General features: G+C 41.7%; 1 protein-coding gene across 4 annotated transcripts in view; it reads left to right on the top strand.

Annotated features, from left to right (window-relative positions):
• Positions 1 to 17,130, top strand: part of LOC107659817 (ena/VASP-like protein) — a 29,117-nt gene that overhangs the window by 3,760 nt on the left and 8,227 nt on the right. The window contains exons 1-3 of one of the 4 annotated variants that reach the window (XM_016448860.1): positions 2,494 to 2,527; positions 12,984 to 13,152; positions 15,971 to 16,148. In XM_016448860.1, coding sequence (XP_016304346.1) covers positions 13,018 to 13,152; positions 15,971 to 16,148 — 313 coding nt within the window. In that variant the 5' untranslated portion in view covers positions 2,494 to 2,527; positions 12,984 to 13,017. Of the gene's footprint in view, positions 1 to 2,493; positions 2,528 to 3,446; positions 4,099 to 12,983; positions 13,153 to 15,970; positions 16,149 to 17,130 lie in introns of those variants that run through there. The other 3 variants (XM_016448858.1, XM_016448857.1, XM_016448859.1) reach the window with 3 other exon arrangements.

Below are 17,130 nucleotides of genomic sequence, written 5' to 3'. Positions count from 1 at the left end.
TAACATTTCCGTCACACGCTTGAGGTATTCGGCCAATCACAATGCACTGGATAGCTGGCCAATCAGCGTACACCTCACTTTTCAGACCGATGAGCTTTGTAAAAATCGACACGTTTCAGAAAGGCGGGGCATAGAGGAGAAACAATAATGTACAGTATGTGGAAAATAATGTGTTTTTTGAACCTTAAACCGCATGAACACATTTTATTACACCAAATACACAAAATACTGTTCTTTTTAGCAGCATCATATGACCCCTTTAATCCTCCCCATACCTAAGCTTAACAACTTTTACTATTACTATCTATTAATAACCAGCAAATAAGGAGTTTGTTCAAGAAAAAGTCTTAGTTAATAGTGAATGTGTTCCCTATTCTAAAGTGTTACCGAAGCAAAAATCTGTGTTTATTAAATAGACCCCTTTTTTCTCACTAAAGCTGCGTCAACTTTCTGTGGCAAGCCCTAAACATATAAACATCACACATTTCCTTGGTGAACTAAGTCAGTTTGTCGTTTAGGCGCATACATATGCATGGTACTCTTATTTCTAGAGATGCACCGATTGCAATTTTCTTGGCCGATTCTGATTTTTTATTATTTTTTGTAAGTGTGACCTGCCGATGCCGATTTTTGACAATTCCGATTTTCTTTCTAAAAACTGTATTTGCAGCATATACAAACAAAAATCTATACTTTTTTTTAATGCAAAAAATTATTTACATAATAAAAAAGTATTAAACATTACAATTCCCCCAATCTGGACACAGATGTTCTCTCACTTAACACTAGAACTACCAAGGCAGTAATTTTGACCGTTTTTAAATTTTAAAATGTAATAACTTTGTTGAAATAAAACCCATATAACTATAAAACCCTGACTTTTCCTAAATGTGTGTATATTTTATTATAACATTGTAATTTTATTAAAATTACAAAACACAAAAGAGTTTTGAGTATTTCTACCTTGAATGGCCAAAGCGGTCAAATTGACCATTCGCATTACAGACGGCGTGTAATTTCTGCTGTTGTGACTTTTTTCCCGCGGTTGAAGTGTCTGTTTACACTAACTCCACCCACCAGCGTGTGATTGGGCTAGTCAACATTACAAAAGACGGTCATTAATCGTCAGGTTCAGTGGCGTAGATGATAAAGCGCGTGTCACACTTTTGACGCGATCGACCCGGATTCGAATCTGCCTTTTGGCAAACTTTTTTTCTCCCTTTTCAAATTTCAAATCACATCAGAAAAGCATTTATTTTTAATAAAAACGAAGGAAATAATCAAAAAGTTGAAAATAAAGTATCGGGTAGGGTTAGGTGTAGGGAGGGCTTTTGTCCCAATAAGGTGGCATCCATTTAATAATTTGAATTAAAATTAAAATTTACACTCAATAAGTTATTATTGCATACTGTTTTATAATGTATTACAATGCTGAGGTGCAGATACTTGCCACTATTTGCAACAAGTAATTAGCAGAATATCCTGCTATTTTAACATATTATAAATAGAATCTATATCTATTTGCACTTAGTGTAAATAGCCTCTATCGCCTCTAACCTCTATAAAATAAACTAATTAGGCTTTTATTTTTAGCGACAGTGACAATGTTTATTATTATTATTATTATTATTATTATAACAGATCCATTTATTCATGGATCACGATTCCAGTCGTGGCTGCATAGAATTGTTTCCAATTCATCTGATCCAAACATTTCCAATAACTCCAGAGTGTTGTAAAGTACAAAAGTAAAAATGTATTGAAAAAATATGTAGGCTATGTATGTAATAATTTCCAAAAATCACAACATGTTTTATCTACAGAAATATTCTGCTTCAGTTCATATTTGTTGGCATTTAGACTTTCAAATACAACATTTTCACTGCGCTGAAAAACGTTTTTTCTCCCGCTTGCCGGACACAAAACATTCCGGAGCGGTCTACGTAGCTCTTACGCAATTAAATATTACAAAAAATATCGTATTTTTTAGGGTGATGACGTCATAAAATATGAAAACTTTAGACATTCAAAGCTTCATTGTAAAAACTCAAAAGAAGCTTCGAATGTAAATATGATATGACAAAAATGGCATTCAGTTCAGTCTAGTATGAATGGTCAGAATGACCGCTATGGCCATTCTAGTAGTTATAGAATTCCAGTAGTTCTAGTGTTAAATGCCCATGAGAAATATTCAAAACTAATACAATACTAGAAATTGCAAAGTTAATGCATAACCATTGGACAGCAAAATGCTCAGTGGGTCAACAGGGTCAGTCAGAAACATGTGGAGAAGAAAAGATGCATGTTAACTACAAAAGAATTATTTTTATTTTTTATTATCTGTGTTTTTTGTTCTGTCACTGTCATTCTGTTACACTGTGTAAGCTTCTGTCACGAAAACAAATTCCCCGTACGTGTAAACATACCTGGCAATAAAGCTCATTCTGATTCTGAAGTGTAGTAAAATACTTGTGGGTTGTGTTGAGCACGCGAGCTGCTGGCATTTAGCGAGCACTGAGGGCATCAGGTGAGCAAGCTAGTGAAACCTTGCACACGCAAAGGAGAAGGTCTGCACACATCCAAAAACTTATTTTAAATGCAAAATTGATTTTCGTGTGCTCAAAATACTTTTTTTCAATGTGAAAACGAACATTTTCTCCACAAACTCAGATCGCGCGCGTGCAAAATGCACTTTTGTGCGCTCAAAATATGATCTTTCGCACAGAGTTGTGGCAGAGATCTGAGCCTATATGTGTGCGTGCGTGTGTGTGGGTTTGTGTGTGTGTGTGTGTGTGAGTGAGAGTGTGCGTGCGTGTCAGCTCAGCCTCTCTGATCTAAAGCGTCTGATAATCTGCTGACCGTCACAGCAGCTGCAGCTCTGATCTGAACAACATCGTCAGCTTCACTCAGTCAGGTGACGCTGATCACAGGAAGTGTGTGTGATCGCATCTGACAGGCCCCGCCCCCTGCGGTGATGTCATCACAGACGTCAGTCAGCTCTTCTGTCAGCCTATCGGAGGCGTTTCCTGGCATGTGATTGGAATGTACATGTGCCACTCATGATGAATCCCATGAGCCTCTCTGGCTGTTGACCGTGGTGAAGCTGAACTCAGATCAGTTACTGTGATTTTGCTTCTTTATCTGCTGCTGGTCTGCATGTCTGTCTGTCTATTTGTCTATCTATCTATCTATCTATCTAGCCTATCTGTCTGTCTGTCTGGTTATATATTTTTTTTGTATCAGTCTGTCCATGAATCTGTTTCTTTTGTATTATTTCTAGTCAGCTGTTTTATGAAATCAATCCATTACTGTAATTGTGTCAGTGTGTCATCTGGTGCACAGCAGTATCTCTCTCTCTCTCTCTAAACCAGTCCCCTGTTAGATGTTGTTTCGATGTTTAACCGAAAACTAGTTAGTGCTTCAGACCATTTAGATCCAGCTTCATTTCCCCTTTAATTCAACCCTAATCAGATTGCAGCCTTTTCATTGTAATTATGATTTCAATCCCGCTAGAGAGAGCGAGAGAGAGAGAGAGCATCAGTGTGAGTGGGGAGGGGCTGACGTGTGGATACTCACTGGAGAGCAGTGGGAGGAGCCTCGTAATCCTCTCAGCCAATGGCGCGCCTGTGAGGCTGCATCACACAGCATCATTTCATTGAGCGCCGCTCAGCTGAGCTCCAGTGCTTCGTCTGCTGCTCCTGTCCCGGACAAAGGATGACATCAGCGCAGCTTCACTGAGAAACACTCATATTCATATTCCTCTCATCTCTGCTGCAGAGCTTTCCTGTCATTTTATTGGAAGAAGAGCACCCATGAAATGCACTGGTGAACGCTTCACACTTGCATGAGGCGACTGAGATGCTCTTTCAGCACATGAACCGTTAGCGGCGAGAGAGGAGGAAGAGGAAGAGGGGGAGGGGAGCAGAGCCGCAGAGAGAGAGAGAGAGAGAGAGAGAGAGGAATCACACAGGAGAAGCAGAATTCCAGAAGCACCTGTTCCCCTAATATGATCATGGATATTAACATCCAGTCTCACCGCTTCTACTTCCCGCAGATCTACTGCGAGCCCGGCGTGCCGCTCGCCGACATCAAGATCAGGTACGTTCCTCCTCGTCTCTGAGACGTGCAGCTGAATCCTAATCGAGCAGTGAAACCGGAAGATGAGGGACGTACGGATGGAGCCTGATTTACAGCTTCAGACGGATCCTCTTTTGTTCTGGTGATCTCAGAGGCCTGGAGGAGACGCACTGTTACCATGGAAACCAGTTTAGTGCTGATGTGTGTGTGTATGTGATTGTGTGTGTGTGTGTGTGTGTGTGTGTGTGTGTGTGTCAGTTTGTGTGTGTGTGTGTGTGTGTGTGTGTGTGTGAACTAGTGGATGGATGGAGTTATGTGGTTTTAATCATCTAAACAGATTTGACCTCCACTGCTCAGCAGAGGAACCTGCGTAATGTCCAGCTGATGGTGAGCTTGGTGTAGAAACAACTTTCACTCAGAAATTGCTAGTAAATTTCACAGTAAATGACAAGGCAATGCAAGTAACACTCAGTTAAAGGTGAAATTCTGAAGTGGAAAAATTCAAATAGTATTTACTTGTAAACTTTAACAAAAAATATTTGTAGTCTAGTGTAATGTTATTCTTTTGGCACACCTATCTTATAAAAATATTTTCATCCATATGTACAGTAGGACAGACAGATGATGCTCTAGGACTGCAGAGCTTCAGGACACTGACATACAGTCACAGATGATTCCTCTTAAAGAAATAGTTCAGCCAAAAATGAAAATGTGCCTTCTGAGATGTTTGTTTCTTCATCAGATTTGGAGAAATGTGGCATTGCATCACTTGCTCAGCAATGGATCCTCTGCAGTGAATGGGTGCCGTCAGTTAAAAAGCGTCTTAATGCTGGATTAGTTTCAGCTTTTGTCTTCTCCAGATGTTAACTGATGGACTGGAGTGCTGTGGATTACTTGTGATGTTTTTATCAGCTGTTTGGACTCTCATTCTGACGGCACCCATTAACTTGCAGTGAGCAAGTGATGCAATTTCTCCAGATCTGATGAAGAAACAAACTCATCCTAATCTGAGATGAACTGAGCGTGAGCACATTTTCAGCACAATTTCATTTTTGGCTGAACTATTCCTTTAAAATCCTTAGAGGAATAAAAATAACGAAGCTGTAAAATCAACGGTTTCATTCCATGCTTCGACATATTTCAGGATATTCACTGATGTAGGTCAGTGAATTAAGAGAGTGAATAGAGTCAGAAGAGAGACACACGATGACTGTGACAGGCAGTGATGCTACAGCTAATCTTTGTACTGCATCCCAAAGGCTTCTGGGTACCATGGAGACGTGCGGCTGCTCAGCATCCCATAGACACACTGGCCAGGTCGCCATGGCAACCACGGCACAGCCCGTGTCTCCTTTGATGTAGAGCGAAAGACTCGTTTAAACGTAACATGAAGGGCGTGTGTGTGTGTGAATTGCAAGAGAATTGCGAGATAAAAAGTCGCAATTACCTTTTTATTTTTTATTCCTTAAGCCAGCATTGCGAGATATACGGCCAGTTGCATAACGTTAAGACTAGTCTCAGCAGTTTATGCAACCGGCCAATAAAGGAAAAAAAGTCAAAATTATAAGTTTATATCTCACAATTTTGAGTTTATGTCTCACAATTCTGACTTTTTTTTTTATCTCCGAATTGCGAGAAAGTTGCAATTACCTTTTTAATTGTAATTTTTTTTATCCTGCGGCGGAAACAAGCTTCCATAGTTTGTTTCAATAATAAACAGGAAAATATATCAGTGTTAATGTTGTAAAATTAATCAATTATGAAACAACTTTCAGCTGTAAAGCAGCTCTGCAGAAGACAATAGAATCATGATTCAGATCAATTCAGTTTCGTTCTGATCTGATGGCAGTGCAGTTAAATCCATAATATAACTGAATATTAATTGTTATGAATGTTACTTCTGTCGATTATACGATCAGCTGTAGGAAACGGTAAAACAGGCCTCAGAAAGCCCTGAAGCCGAGCGATGCGGTTTCACTGTTGGATCAGTTTCTCTGATTCGTTCCAGAAGATTCTGCTGTAGAATCCGAATCACTGCTGTCAATATTAGAGCCGATCTTGCAGGAGCTGCTGAAATATTCCCTCATTAGATCTCAGATGTCGCTCCTGCTGTTATTTACAGTAAATTGTAAGTGGTGATGATGCATTGCAGTGATGAGGAGTGTTATGAGATTGTCTTCCTCAGCCGTTCTTTATTAAGGCCAGTGAAATATTCCACTCCGGTCGTCCTGATGTGTTTCTGCAGTCTGCAGTGAACGGAGAGCATGAGAGACGTCTGAGACTCACCGAGACTGCTCAGTTCTTTCTGTGGTTGTGGATTTTTGCTCCAAACCAAAACTGTGTTTTCTGCTTATGTAACAGCCAGACTCATAGTTCTGTCGACTCAGTTCCTCGTTCTGTGAGTGTGTGTCAGGACTGTGTTCTTTGGCTGTAGACGAGCGTCTCAGAAGGGTTTCAGCAGTGTGTGTGTGTGAGTGAGTTTGTGAATGTAAGAGTGTGTGTGTGAGTGAGTTTGTGAATGTAAGAGTGTGTGTGTGAGTGAGTTTGTGAATGTAAGAGTGTGTGTGTGAGTGAGTTTGTGAATGTAAGAGTGTGTGTGTGAGTGAGTTTGTGAATGTAAGAGTGTGTGTGTGAGTGAGTTTGTGAATGTAAGAGTGTGTGTGTGAGTGAGTTTGTGAATGTAAGAGTGTGTGTGTGAGTGAGTTTGTGAATGTAAGAGTGTGTGTGTGAGTGAGTTTGTGAATGTAAGAGTGTGTGTGTGAGTGAGTTTGTGAATGTAAGAGTGTGTGTGTGAGTGAGTTTGTGAATGTAAGAGTGTGTGTGTGAGTGAGTTTGTGAATGTAAGAGTGTGTGTGTGAGTGAGTTTGTGAATGTAAGAGTGTGTGTGTGAGTGAGTTTGTGAATGTAAGAGTGTGTGTGTGAGTGAGTTTGTGAATGTAAGAGTGTGTGTGTGAGTGAGTTTGTGAATGTAAGAGTGTGTGTGTGAGTGAGTTTGTGAATGTAAGAGTGTGTGTGTGAGTGAGTTTGTGAATGTAAGAGTGTGTGTGTGAGTGAGTTTGTGAATGTAAGAGTGTGTGTGTGAGTGAGTTTGTGAATGTAAGAGTGTGTGTGTGAGTGAGTTTGTGAATGTAAGAGTGTGTGTGTGAGTGAGTTTGTGAATGTAAGAGTGTGTGTGTGAGTGAGTTTGTGAATGTAAGAGTGTGTGTGTGAGTGAGTTTGTGAATGTAAGAGTGTGTGTGTGAGTGAGTTTGTGAATGTAAGAGTGTGTGTGTGAGTGAGTTTGTGAATGTAAGAGTGTGTGTGTGAGTGAGTTTGTGAATGTAAGAGTGTGTGTGTGAGTGAGTTTGTGAATGTAAGAGTGTGTGTGTGAGTGAGTTTGTGAATGTAAGAGTGTGTGTGTGAGTGAGTTTGTGAATGTAAGAGTGTGTGTGTGAGTGAGTTTGTGAATGTAAGAGTGTGTGTGTGAGTGAGTTTGTGAATGTAAGAGTGTGTGTGTGAGTGAGTTTGTGAATGTAAGAGTGTGTGTGTGAGTGAGTTTGTGAATGTAAGAGTGTGTGTGTGAGTGAGTTTGTGAATGTAAGAGTGTGTGTGTGAGTGAGTTTGTGAATGTAAGAGTGTGTGTGTGAGTGAGTTTGTGAATGTAAGAGTGTGTGTGTGAGTGAGTTTGTGAATGTAAGAGTGTGTGTGTGAGTGAGTTTGTGAATGTAAGAGTGTGTGTGTGAGTGAGTTTGTGAATGTAAGAGTGTGTGTGTGAGTGAGTTTGTGAATGTAAGAGTGTGTGTGTGAGTGAGTTTGTGAATGTAAGAGTGTGTGTGTGAGTGAGTTTGTGAATGTAAGAGTGTGTGTGTGAGTGAGTTTGTGAATGTAAGAGTGTGTGTGTGAGTGAGTTTGTGAATGTAAGAGTGTGTGTGTGAGTGAGTTTGTGAATGTAAGAGTGTGTGTGTGAGTGAGTTTGTGAATGTAAGAGTGTGTGTGTGAGTGAGTTTGTGAATGTAAGAGTGTGTGTGTGAGTGAGTTTGTGAATGTAAGAGTGTGTGTGTGAGTGAGTTTGTGAATGTAAGAGTGTGTGTGTGAGTGAGTTTGTGAATGTAAGAGTGTGTGTGTGAGTGAGTTTGTGAATGTAAGAGTGTGTGTGTGAGTGAGTTTGTGAATGTAAGAGTGTGTGTGTGAGTGAGTTTGTGAATGTAAGAGTGTGTGTGTGAGTGAGTTTGTGAATGTAAGAGTGTGTGTGTGAGTGAGTTTGTGAATGTAAGAGTGTGTGTGTGAGTGAGTTTGTGAATGTAAGAGTGTGTGTGTGAGTGAGTTTGTGAATGTAAGAGTGTGTGTGTGAGTGAGTTTGTGAATGTAAGAGTGTGTGTGTGAGTGAGTTTGTGAATGTAAGAGTGTGTGTGTGAGTGAGTTTGTGAATGTAAGAGTGTGTGTGTGAGTGAGTTTGTGAATGTAAGAGTGTGTGTGTGAGTGAGTTTGTGAATGTAAGAGTGTGTGTGTGGGTGTGAGTGAGGGAGTGAGTGTAAGAGTGTAAGAGTGTGTGTGTATGTGTGTTTGTGAGTGTTTGTGAGTGTGTGTGTGAGAGTGTGTGAGTGAGTGTAAGAGTGTGTGTGTATGGGTGTTTGTGAGTGTAAGAGTGTGTGTGTGTGTGTGTGTGTGTGTGAGGGAGTGTATTGAATGAGTGTGTGTGTAGCCTGTGGACTACATTGCAGAGGTCTCTTTAGCTACTGATGCCTTTAAGCACAAGTTTTTCAAAAAGTGTAGCATTTAGGCATCGTCGATGGGGCCGGTTGATCAGTCCAGCAAAGGAAAATAAACGCTCTACTGGAGCTGAGGATGGGATGATCATGTTAAACCTCACAAAAAAGGTGCTTGGGGATACTGGGGATACTGCTCCAAAGATGTCAAATGTGTGTGGATGACAGTGGTGGCTGATCTCTCTCCAGGGGATTGTGGGTAATTTGCTGCAGGGTTGCAGTGATGATGTCATCAGACTCTGTCGTCATGGTAACGGTTCACTGGGCCAGTCTGTCCAATCAGCAGGTATTTTTAGACATAATAATAAATGAGACAGACACTAATGAGCTCTCATTAATAGAGCTAGTGTGATGTTAGTAGTATTGAGAATTATGTATACACAATACAATACAGAATACAAAATAATCATATTTGTGAGATGATAACTGGGCACTCACTGAATTAAACATGCAGCGTAATGAGGTCATGTGACCACACTGGAGTCTTTTATTATTGCACACTGGCTGCATGCAGAAACCCGATGAATGATGCATTCACAAATAAACTATAGGAGCCACTGCAGTGATTCTCTGTGTGATTCTACTTTGATGTTTATGTGCATTCACTCATTCTGACAGGAAGTGAAGGTCACATGACTATCAGCACTCTCAGCAGCTGTAGTGTTCTGTCATAAAGGGCAACTCACTCTGTCACTGCAGCACAGTGTTTCTTTTCAGTGTGATCAGATTTTTCATGCAACTGGATTAAAAATGCAAAATAATCATACTTTCTAGATGATATGTGAACAGCACTCACTGAATTAAACATGCATTGTCACGTGACAACATTGGAGTCTAAAACGTATTATTGCACATTGGCTGCATGCATAAACGTTTTGCATGATGCATTCACAAATAAACCTCAGTCTTCATCTGTATGAGCCACTGCAATGTTAAAGACCATTATTGAGGACCAGATGGCTCTGAATGAACAGTCTATTAACGTTACTAGAAGAACATTTGTTCATAACATTAGCCTGAGCGTTCCCTGTTGATGAAGCTGTGTTGATGATAATAACCAAATAAACCCTGACTGGTTGACTGGAGCATTGTGATCAAGAGAGGTCACGAGGTCAGATGATTATGAGAGATTTCAGCCGCATGCACATGCTGCACACTGATGCTGGAGATGCGTTTGATTTATTCATGTCACAGAGAAGGTTTATTCATATTTCAGTGAGCCGAGGAGGCCGTGTGTGAGAGAGAGAGAGTGTGTGTGTGTGTTTCTGCTCCCTGACTGGTTGACTGGAGCATTGTGATCAAGAGAGGTCACGAGGTCAGATGATTATGAGAGATTTCAGCCGCATGCACATGCTGCACACTGATGCTGGAGATGCGTTTGATTTATTCATGTCACAGAGAAGGTTTGTTCATATTTCAGTGAGCCGAGGAGGCCGTGTGTGTGAGAGAGAGAGAGTGTGTGTGTGTGTTTCTGCTCTAAACCTGCAGTCTAACGTCTCTCATGAAAGTCTCATTTATTCATGCGTTTCTCTCTGATCAGCAGAAATCCTCTTGAAGAATGAACACAGCTTGTGAATTGATTTCAGCAGCGCTGCACTTGTCCTGCATCAGCTGACGGGTTTTTCATGTATGTTGCATTAGACTGTGGTTATTTACAGAAAGATGCAGAGTGGAGCGGAATATGACGTCTTTATTCTTTACTGCATTCAGACCTGTTTCAATTCACCCAAAATCATCATCCTGTCATCATCCACTCTCCCTCACGTCACTGCAAACATGTATGACTTCCTGTCTTCTGTGGAGCAACAAAAGAAGGTATTTTGACGAATGTTGTTAACCAAACAGTTTCAGTTCCCATTGACCCATTATATTTTTTGTCCATACTGTGGAACCCAAAACTGTTTGGTTACCAACATTCTTCAGCAGTGACTGTTTGGAAGAGCATACAGACACACTCGTACTCAGAGCAGAGTAACTGCGTCTCGAGTGTGTTCAGCAATAACTTATAATTTCAGCAGTGCTGCACAGATGGGCTTGTTTTCCTCGTGTTCAGTGCTGATCTCAAACTCTCTCCCTCTATGACTTCAGTCTGTTTTCTCATGTTCTGTCCTTTAAGAGTAGTAGATCGGGGCAAGTTGTCACATGGTCTGTGTTTCAGTAACTCTGAGGTTTTGATTCAGTATTCCAATTACACAAATGCTTGTTTTTCTCCAGCAGTGATGGTCTATTATGGTTTCAAACTAAATCAGGAGTTTGTGAATTCTATCACTAAAATCTGCAACATATTTTAGTTTATGGGAAAACGATCTGTAGATGTTTCAAAGCAAATGTGAGCGGTCTTCTAGGGTGTTGCTATGTTGTTGATGGGGTATCCTGGGGTTGTTATGAAGTTGTTAGGGTGCTATGGGGTTGCTATGAGGTTGTTGGGGTGTTCTGGGGGTTGCTATGCAGTTGATAGGGTGTCCTGGGGTTATTATGTGGTTGTTATGGTGTCCTAGGATTTGATATGTGTTTGTTGTGGTGTTCTGGGGGTTGCTATATGGTTGTTAGGGTGTTCTGGGGTTGCTAAGTGGTTGTTGGGGTGTTCTGGGGCTTGCTGTGCAGTTGTTAGGGTGTTCTGGGGTTCTTGTGCAGTTGTTAGAGTGTCCAGGGGTTTGCTATGCGATTTTTAGGGTGTCCTGGGCTTTGCTAGGCAATTGATAGGGTGTTCTGGGGTTGCTATGGAGTTGTTAGGGTGTCCTGGGGTTGCTATGCGGTTGTTAGGGTGTTTTGGGGTTGCTATGTGGTTGATAAGCTGTCTTGGGGGTTGAGATGCAGTTGTTAGGGTGTTCTGGGTTTGCTATGCAGTTTTTATGGTGTTTTGGGGGTTGCTATGTGGTTAATAGGGTGTCTTGGGGTTTGCTATGCAGCTGTTAGGGTGTTCTTATGGTCGCTATGCAGGTGTTAGGGTGTCCTGGGTGTTGCTATGTGGTTGTTAGGCTGTTCTGGGGGGGTTGCTATGTGGATGCTAGGGTGTCTTGGGTGTTGCTCTGCAGTTGTTAGGGTGATCTGGGGTTGCTATGCAGTTGTTAGGGTGTACTGGGGTTGCTATGCGTTTGTTAGGGTGTACTGGGGTTGCTAAGTGGTTGTTGGGGTGTTCTGGGGCTTGCTGTGCAGTTGTTAGGGTGTTCTGGGGTTCTTGTGTGGTTGTTAGAGTGTCCAGGGGTTTGCTATGCGATTTTTAGGGTGTCCTGGGCTTTGCTAGGCAATTGATAGGGTGTTCTGGGGTTGCTATGGAGTTGTTAGGGTGTCCTGGGGTTGCTATGCGGTTGTTAGGGTGTTTTGGGGTTGCTATGTGGTTGATAAGCTGTCTTGGGGGTTGAGATGCAGTTGTTAGGGTGTTCTGGGGTTGCTATGCAGTTTTTATGGTGTTTTGGGGGTTGCTATGTGGTTAATAGGGTGTCTTGGGGTTTGCTATGCAGCTGTTAGGGTGTTCTTATGGTCGCTATGCAGGTGTTAGGGTGTCCTGGGTGTTGCTATGTGGTTGTTAGGCTGTTGTGGGGGGGTTGCTATGTGGATGCTAGGGTGTCTTGGGTGTTGCTCTGCAGTTGTTAGAGTGATCTGGGGTTGCTCTGCAGTTGTTAGAGTGATCTGGGGTTGCTATGCGGTTGTTAGGGTGTACTGGGTTTGCTATGCGTTTGTTAGGGTGTACTGGGGTTGCTATGCAGGTGTTAGGGTGTCCTGGGTGTTGCTATGTGGTTGTTAGGCTGTTCTGGGGGGGTTGCTATGTGGATGCTAGGGTGTCTTGGGTGTTGCTCTGCAGTTGTTAGAGTGATCTGGGGTTGCTATGCGGTTGTTAGGGTGTACTGGGTTTGCTATGCGGTTGTTAGGGTGTACTGGGGTTGCTATGCGGTTGTTATGGTGTTTTGGGGTTGCTATGCAGTTGTTACAGTGTCCTGGGTGTTGCTATGTGGTAGTTAGACTGTTCTGGCGGTTGCTATGTGGTTGCTAGGGTAGTTGCCAGGACATTGTTGATCTGGTTTGCTGCTGATGGGGGGTTGTTGGCAGGTTGTTGGTGTGGTCTGCTGCTGGTTGGTGATCTGAGCGGTGGGTGGGTAAGTGACTCTAATGAGGGCAGCGTGTTTGCATCGATTGACCCGCTGTGTGTTTGGTTTGTTTCAGCGAGCAGAGCATCTGTCAGGCCCGCGCCTCCGTCATGGTCTACGACGACACCAGCAAAAAATGGGTGCCGATCAAACCGGGTCAGCAGGGCTTCAGTCGAATCAACATCTACCACAACACGAGCAGCAACAGCTTCCGCGTGGTGGGAGTCAAACTGCAGGACCAGCAGGTGCGTCTGCTCATCTACACACAATAACGATCAGATAGCACACTAACACACGAGATCATTCACCAGAAATCACCATCACTTCCTTCAAGACTGACTTCACATCAAGTCACATTTATTTTATAGCATTTTTGTTTCAAAGCAGCTTCATAGTGATAAACAGCAAAATGACAGTGTTGATGATGCAAAATTCATCAGTTATGAAACTGATTCAGGGCTTGACATTAACGCTTGTCCAGGACAAGTGGATTTTGTGAAGGGGCAAGTGAAAGAGAATTTTACTTGCCCGACCGGACAAGTAACCTGATTAAAATTTTAATAACAAACAATAACTAAGGCAGCACCGAAACTTTGGCGAGAATGATTCTGATTTTATTAGTTTCAGTGTAAACGGTGACTAATAACGGATAATGTTTTGACAGTATCAAGGTCGCGTCAGTTGAGGCTCGCGCAGCCTGACTCATGGAGAAATCAAAACTATAAGCGCAACAGCACTTCGTTACTGAATGATTCAGCATTTTTGAACGAGTCAATGATTCAGTGAGCCATTCATAAAGACAGTCACTTGCTTAATTTATTGAATGAATCAGCCGTTTGAACGAATCGGTTGAATCAATGACTCACTCATTAAGACCGTGACTTGCCGCCACCTACTGGTGGTTTGGTTTCATAGTTAAACATTTTTGTTTGTGTTCTACTGAAGAAACAAAGTCACCTACATCTTGGATGCCCTGGGGGTAAGCAGATAAACATCAAATTTAAATTTTTGGGTGAACTATCCCTTTAAGACTGTGACTTGCCCCCACCTACCGGTGGTTTGAATTCATATTTAAAAGTATCATTGCATTTTTCCAACATTTCATATTTGTATGTCAAAAAAGTAAAACATTAATCTAATAACATTATTTAAGCATTTGCAATTTTGAGTAAATGAATTTATGGAACCTCTTATCTTCATTAAACAGTCTGAGTAATTACATCTAAACGGCACTTTCGATGCAGCTTCTGTGTTTCCTCTGCAGTGGAAGGATGGAGTGTGTTGATACTGATTTCAGTTGAATGGTAACAACTAGTGTTGTCACGGTACCAATATTTCAGTATTCGGTACCGATACCAGTGAAAATCCACGGTTCTCGGTACCAATTTCGGTACCAAAGCAAAACACAAAAACATGCTAATCTGGTAAAATTCGCATTCCAGGGGCTAAATATCACGTTAATGGGGTCGTTTTTCAACCCGCGGACATGAAAAACAACCCGCGGCAACAGTTAAAGCAGCCCAATTCTGCGGGAAAACCGTGGACTTGGCAACACTGGAAGAGGATAGCTTTCGTTTAGCGCATCAAGAACCGGGTTGACCGGGTACTCGGTACCACCGGTACTTAAGAAAACCTGGTACCGTAACATTTTCATTTTTTTAGTACCGACTTGGTACCGAAATACCGGGTCTTTTGACAACACTAATAACAACCATAGTGTCTTATTATTCTAACTTAATGTATCGATCAAATGTAAGAATTTGACGTAAATGGTGACGTACATTTAATCAGGTTAGGAAAATATTGCCCTTCATAAAGTTAAAAAGTGTAACAGCAATCAATTTAAGGCAAATATGCTGATTAAAGTAATACCTGATAGAGCACTGATGAGACTATTGCTTCAGAATAAATTACATTTATGCCAAAAAAAAAAAGAACCACCTTTTTTTCCCCGGACAAGTAACTTTTTTACTCAGACAAGTCAATAACACATGTCAAAGCTTAATGTCGAGCCCTGTGATTAATTAATCAAGCTAATTAACTACAGAAGATAATAGTGTCATTATTCAGATCAATTAATTTCAAGTTTTGTTCTCATCTGAACACAAAAGAAGATATTTTGAAAAATGTCTCTGTTTCTAATAGAATAAAAACGCAAATATTGTGTACTTTTGAAATATTAAAATAGTCCAGTATTAAAGGAACACTCCACTATTTTTGAAAATAGGCTCATTTTCCAACTACCCTAGAGTTAAACAGATGAGTTTTATCGTTTTCGAATCCATTCAGCCGATCTCCGGGTCTGGCGGTAGCACTTTTAGCTTAGCTTAGCATAGATCATTTAACTCTAGGGGAGTTGTAAAATGAGCCTATTTTCAAAAATAGTGGAGTGTTCCTTTAAGGCAAGACACAAAACCACTGTTTTTTCATGCACCGCTCTATTGTTCTTCATATCATGTCTCTTCTTTCAGAGTAGTGGAAAAACATCCAAAGCACTCATTTAAGTGTTTATTTTATTGCACTTTATCCATTTGCGTCTGTAGATTTCAATCTTTAAAGAGTTTTTTCTTTTACAAACACCAAACTTTACAGTTTTATTCCTCTCTATATTCTAACGGTTTGTTGAGAGTATTTTCTGATTTACGGAGTGATAAAAAGAGAAATCCAGAATCCCCTCTGAAAAAACCTTTAAAATGACGACAAAATCAAACTAGAATTATGAACCTGACTTTATCCAATGATCAGATTTATGTGCTTGAAGTGTATGCAAATGAGTGCATATTTAATTAGACAGTGCCTCATTTGCATATTTAAACATAACAGTTCAGAAAAATTGTTAATACAAAGAATGTTTGCAATTGTTAATGTAATCTGTGATATCTATTAGTTAATTCGTATCCTGTTAGAAAACTCAATAATAAACACTCATTATTAATATTAAAACACTACGTACATAATCACTTTTGATTGGAAATCACCACAAATATCGCTCCATTAATTTTCACTAGTCAGAGTGATACTGCAGAGCCTGAGCACACGCTGACCTCTGACCTCTGACCTCAGGTGGTCATCAACTACTCCATCGTGAAGGGTCTGAAGTACAACCAGGCCACGCCCACCTTCCACCAGTGGCGTGACGCGCGGCAGGTGTACGGACTCAACTTCGCCAGTAAAGAGGAGGCCACCACCTTCTCCAACGCCATGCTGTTCGCCCTCAACCTGCTCAGCAGCCAGGACGGAGGTAAGAGAGAAGAAGGGGAAGAAAATAATTACAATTAAAATGAAGTGACCTGACATGAGGCATGAAGAGAAAATCCTCACCGTACTCTTACATAAGCAGTGGCGTCTCACACACACACACACACACTCTCTCTCTCACACACACACTCTCTCTCTCTCTCACACACACACTCTCTCTCTCTCTCACACACACACTCTCTCTCTCTCTCACACACACACTCTCTCTCTCTCTCACACACACACTCTCTCTCTCTCTCACACACACACTCTCTCTCTCTCTCACACACACACTCTCTCTCTCTCTCACACACACACTCTCTCTCTCTCTCACACACACACTCTCTCTCTCTCTCACACACACACTCTCTCTCTCTCTCACACACACACTCTCTCTCTCTCTCACACACACACTCTCTCTCTCTCTCACACACACACTCTCTCTCTCTCTCACACACACACTCTCTCTCTCTCTCACACACACACTCTCTCTCTCTCTCACACACACACTCTCTCTCTCTCTCACACACACACACACACACACACACACTATCTCTCTCTCACACACTCACATACACACACTATCTCTCTCTCTCTCACACACACACACACTATCTCTCTCTCTCACACACACACACACTATCTCTCTCTCACACACACACACACACACACACACACTCTCTCACACACTCACACACAAACACGCGCGCGCGTGACGTACGGCAGAAACGCGAGCCGGTTCCCCGGCTGTAAGCCTGCTGTTGTCATGCAGGTGTGTGTTACCTGCTTCAGAAACTGGAGCCGCGGGGAGCAGGTAGAGTGCAGCAGTAATGATGATGAGGCTCAGGTGAGCGATGATCACAGACTGGATCTGCCAGTGTTTCTGCGTCTGTAACAGCCGCTTCGTCCTCTTCAGCATGTCCTGTAGGTACACACACTGTCTCTGTCTCTGCTCGGGTTAAGAGTTCTGCTGGCTTTCTTCTCTT

The sequence above is a fragment of the Sinocyclocheilus anshuiensis genome, unplaced genomic scaffold, assembly GCF_001515605.1.
Source record: "Sinocyclocheilus anshuiensis isolate Anshui unplaced genomic scaffold, SAMN03320099.WGS_v1.1 scaffold519, whole genome shotgun sequence".
Lineage (NCBI taxonomy): Eukaryota > Metazoa > Chordata > Actinopteri > Cypriniformes > Cyprinidae > Sinocyclocheilus > Sinocyclocheilus anshuiensis.
Note: the sequence above shows the minus strand (reverse complement) of the source record. Positions and strands in the feature narration are given on the sequence as shown.